Source organism: Triticum aestivum, chromosome 7B, assembly GCF_018294505.1.
Source record: "Triticum aestivum cultivar Chinese Spring chromosome 7B, IWGSC CS RefSeq v2.1, whole genome shotgun sequence".
Taxonomy (NCBI): Eukaryota; Viridiplantae; Streptophyta; class Magnoliopsida; order Poales; family Poaceae; genus Triticum; species Triticum aestivum.
This window is the reverse complement of record NC_057813.1, coordinates 14,185,707-14,189,434: the sequence shown is the minus strand read 5'-3', so window position 1 is coordinate 14,189,434 and position 3,728 is coordinate 14,185,707. Positions and strand designations below refer to the sequence as shown.

The following is a 3,728-nucleotide window of genomic DNA, read 5'->3' as shown; positions in this document are numbered from 1 at the left end:
GCGCAGAGCACCAAACCCATCCTCAATCCTATTTAAATCCCCCCATTCTCCAGCAACCAACCACGGCGAAAAGTCTGAATCTCCATCTCCATCTCCATCTCCAAACCGCAGCAACCCACCTCCCTCCCCGCCGACCCCGCAGCAGCTCCGATGGCCCGCACCAAGCAGACTGCCCGCAAGTCCACCGGCGGCAAGGCGCCGCGGAAGCAGCTCGCCACCAAGGCGGCGCGCAAGTCGGCCCCGGCCACCGGCGGCGTCAAGAAGCCCCACCGTTTCCGCCCCGGCACCGTCGCGCTCCGTGAGATCCGCAAGTACCAGAAGAGCACGGAGCTGCTCATCCGCAAGCTCCCCTTCCAGCGCCTCGTCCGGGAGATCGCCCAGGACTTCAAGACCGACCTCCGCTTCCAGTCCTCCGCCGTCTCCGCGCTCCAGGAGGCCGCCGAGGCGTACCTCGTCGGGCTCTTCGAGGACACCAACCTGTGCGCCATCCACGCCAAGCGCGTCACCATCATGCCCAAGGACATCCAGCTCGCCCGCCGCATCCGCGGCGAGCGCGCCTAGGCTCTGTATGCGCCCTCTGTCAGCTGCGCCTGAATCCTGCTAGATGTTTATGACTCCTGTAGTTGTTGTTTGCCCTGCTTGTATGTTCAATGGATGCCATCAAATGTTCAAATCTCTGGTTTGATAAATGGAATCACGCATCTTTTATGCTAAATCTCTAGTCTGTTCTACTCCACTTTTTTACCGCTAGATCTGTTATGCGTGATTGCCTGATTATGTGGGTTGTAAGTAAAAATTCCATTTGAATCTAGAAAAAAAGAAGACTACCCTGTTTGATTGCTGCGATCTGGGAGTGCTGCAGTTTCATTTCTTTTGGCGAGTACGAATTTGTTGGAAATTCCGTTGTTTGGTTCTTTGGCTGGAACAGTTGTTGCTGGACAAGACTCTGATGTGTATCCTTGAAAGAAGACTCTGATGTGAAGCGAAATTGCTGATCTGATGTTCTCTTTTGAGTAACTAGTGATTCTGTATGCTGGTCCTCTTTAAACAGGTCGTTACTTGCTGCAGATTCAGTTATAACTAATAAGTAAAAAAAAGACATCTGCTAATTTCTTGTGCAGCTACCAAGCAATTCTGAAACAGCTCTTCTAGAAATTCAAAAGCAAGGATGTAATAGGTTCTGGCTTATGTAACCATGAGTACTATGCATGCCTTGCAAAATAATTTGGATGCAAAAACAAAACAATACAAGGAGCTTGCATTGCTGCTCATATTGTTGATGAATACATTCAGCATGGTGATGAATCTGTCAGCAGGTATATCCTTTATGAAGTACTACCTCCGTAAACAAATATAAGAGCCTTTAGGTCACTACTTTAGTGATCTAAACGCTCTTATATTTCTTTACAGAGTGATACATGCAAAATCATGGTAAGCTAAGTAAAGCGTGTGAGTTCAGTCTAATGCTCCCTTTCCTTCCGCATCAGAAGCCAAGGATTTGTTCAGGCGAGGATCCGTAGGCGTCGCAAGATCTTACAGCAAAATGCAAACCGTAGGCATCGAAAGATTGTACAGCAAAATGCAAAACAGATCACTAGCATGTCAGAAGGAGAACTCTGGCTTGAGCGTATTGTAACTGCAGAACATTCCTTCTGGCATCTCTTTATCTGATACTAGCATGTCATATGATGCAATATTGCTTAGAAACTGACAATATACTCGCAAAAAATAGAAAAATGAAAGTAATAGATATTTATGTGCATAGCCTTATTCTTGTTTGTTCCAATGTTGCATGTGCAGGTGTTGCAATGCCTCTCTGGCCTAGGTTTGACTTCATCAGGAGGTAGTGGTCAAGTAACAATGGAGCTTCACGAACAGCTGCGAAAGAAAGGTTTGCTCACATGGACCGACAAATATCTCAGCGTACTTGTTTTGCCGTGATGCTCTATTATGTCACTGAAACACTGTTTTCCCATGCGGCGCTATTAGATCCATGTCTTTCGATGTGTTATTTGAAGAGATTTATGAAAAGCAGTGCTGCTGGTTCGTTCCAGATTCAGAGCTGCGCAAGTCACCGAGACTCATGGTTGCAGAAATTCTGTTGCCCGCATACAGATCTTGGCAAAAGCGTACATGCATTTTTCTTGACACAACACAACATTCAGTTCTCATTGCATAAACCAGGAGCTGAGGATCATAACAGCTCTTACTCATACTTTCTTGTTTGATGCTTTTGTTTTGTCTTGGGGTTAACTGGATAGATCCCATTACAATTTTTGCCAATTTAAAAATGGCACTGCAGCTTTCATCTTTTGAAAAATACAACTGCAACTTTGCCTATAGACTCTCACCGACGCGGGCAGCTGTTGATCTTGGCAGCTGCTGCAGAGCCTCGGTCGCCCTTGACGCGCTTCGCGGGCGGTTCCCTGCAGACTGTATATGGTAGCCCCAGTTTGTCCACGTGACTGAAACTGCCGCTGAATCCAAAAGAAAAAGACTGCCCCATTTGATTGCTGTAACCTGGAAGCACATCGGCGTGATGCAAATGTTCATCTTCTCTTTTAGCGAATGCACGTTTTTCCTGGGAATTTTGGTGTCGGACTCTGGTAGTCTGGTTAGAACAGTTGTACTGGTAAAAGTCCTTAGAAATGTGCTAGCACTTGCTTCTTAGCACATTTCAAATTCTTGTTCTTTCTTTCCAAATCCTCGAGCTTTCTGCCCTGATTTTCATTTACAAAAATTCGACTAGACAACGTCGTTCAAGATTACAAACCACTCCATTAGGGGACTACCCAATCATCAGGTTCTTGAACAGTGAACAACATCTACCTTGTTACTACAAGTTTCTCAGAGATCCGTGACAGAACACAGATCACACATCACTACACAATTAAAAGCAGAAAAAGCATCAGGACCGGAGCATCAACTTGGTGAAGACCTCTTTAGAGGAGAGCTCCTAGTTGGTGCTTGTGTGCGTTAACTAGTGGTGCCTTTGCTGAAGGCAGGCCAAATGGCCCGGCCAACTTTGCCGCACGAGCTGATTTGTATTTTATTTTCTTCTTTGGTTTTTAGTCGGTTTTTCACTAAAAGAACCCAGCTATAGTTTTTTAGGAGCTGGATATTTTAAAAATATTTAAAGTTGAAAAAAATATTTTACAAATTTGTTCAATATTTATTATAAAAGTTCACCATATATATATAAAATGTTCATCATATTTTTTTTAATAAAAATGTTTAGTGTTTATATGAAAAATGTTCATAGTATACTTATGTTCAGGGTGTATTTGAAAAAAGTTCACAGTATATTGCGAAACCAATGTAAAAAAGAAAATTGCAAAAAATAAAACAGAAAGTAGAAGAAAACTAAAAATCTGGAAAGATTAAAAAAATCAAAAAACAAAACAAAAAGCATAAACTGCACACAAAAAAAGAAAAAAGAACGGAAAACATACGGAAAACAACCAAAAAGGCCGGTCCGTATAGGACCGCGCTGTGGCGAAGCATCAACTATATGCCGCCCACGGGCGGCACATTCAATTCACCCCTTAGGGTGCACTGATTCTCTATGAACTTTATTGTTTATTAAGAGCAACTAACCAGCGACGGCCTCAACAATGACAGCTCCTGCACCCGGAAGCGTGCCCGTGTCGGCCCTAGTGCCGCCACATGTCGCGCACTGGGTTCACCCCGCCGGAGCTTCCACGAGTTGTACTTCTCGAGAAAAAAAC

The 3,728-nt window shown here is 44.4% G+C and overlaps 1 protein-coding gene across 1 annotated transcript; it reads left to right on the top strand.

Annotated features, from left to right (window-relative positions):
* Window positions 1-49: 49 nt before the first annotated feature.
* Window positions 50-715, top strand: LOC123160722 (histone H3.2). The gene has a single exon (XM_044578568.1). It carries the CDS (start codon window positions 151-153, stop codon window positions 559-561), a length of 411 nt encoding a protein of 136 aa, XP_044434503.1. The 5' UTR covers window positions 50-150; the 3' UTR covers window positions 562-715.
* The last annotated feature ends 3,013 nt before the right edge of the window (window positions 716-3,728 follow it).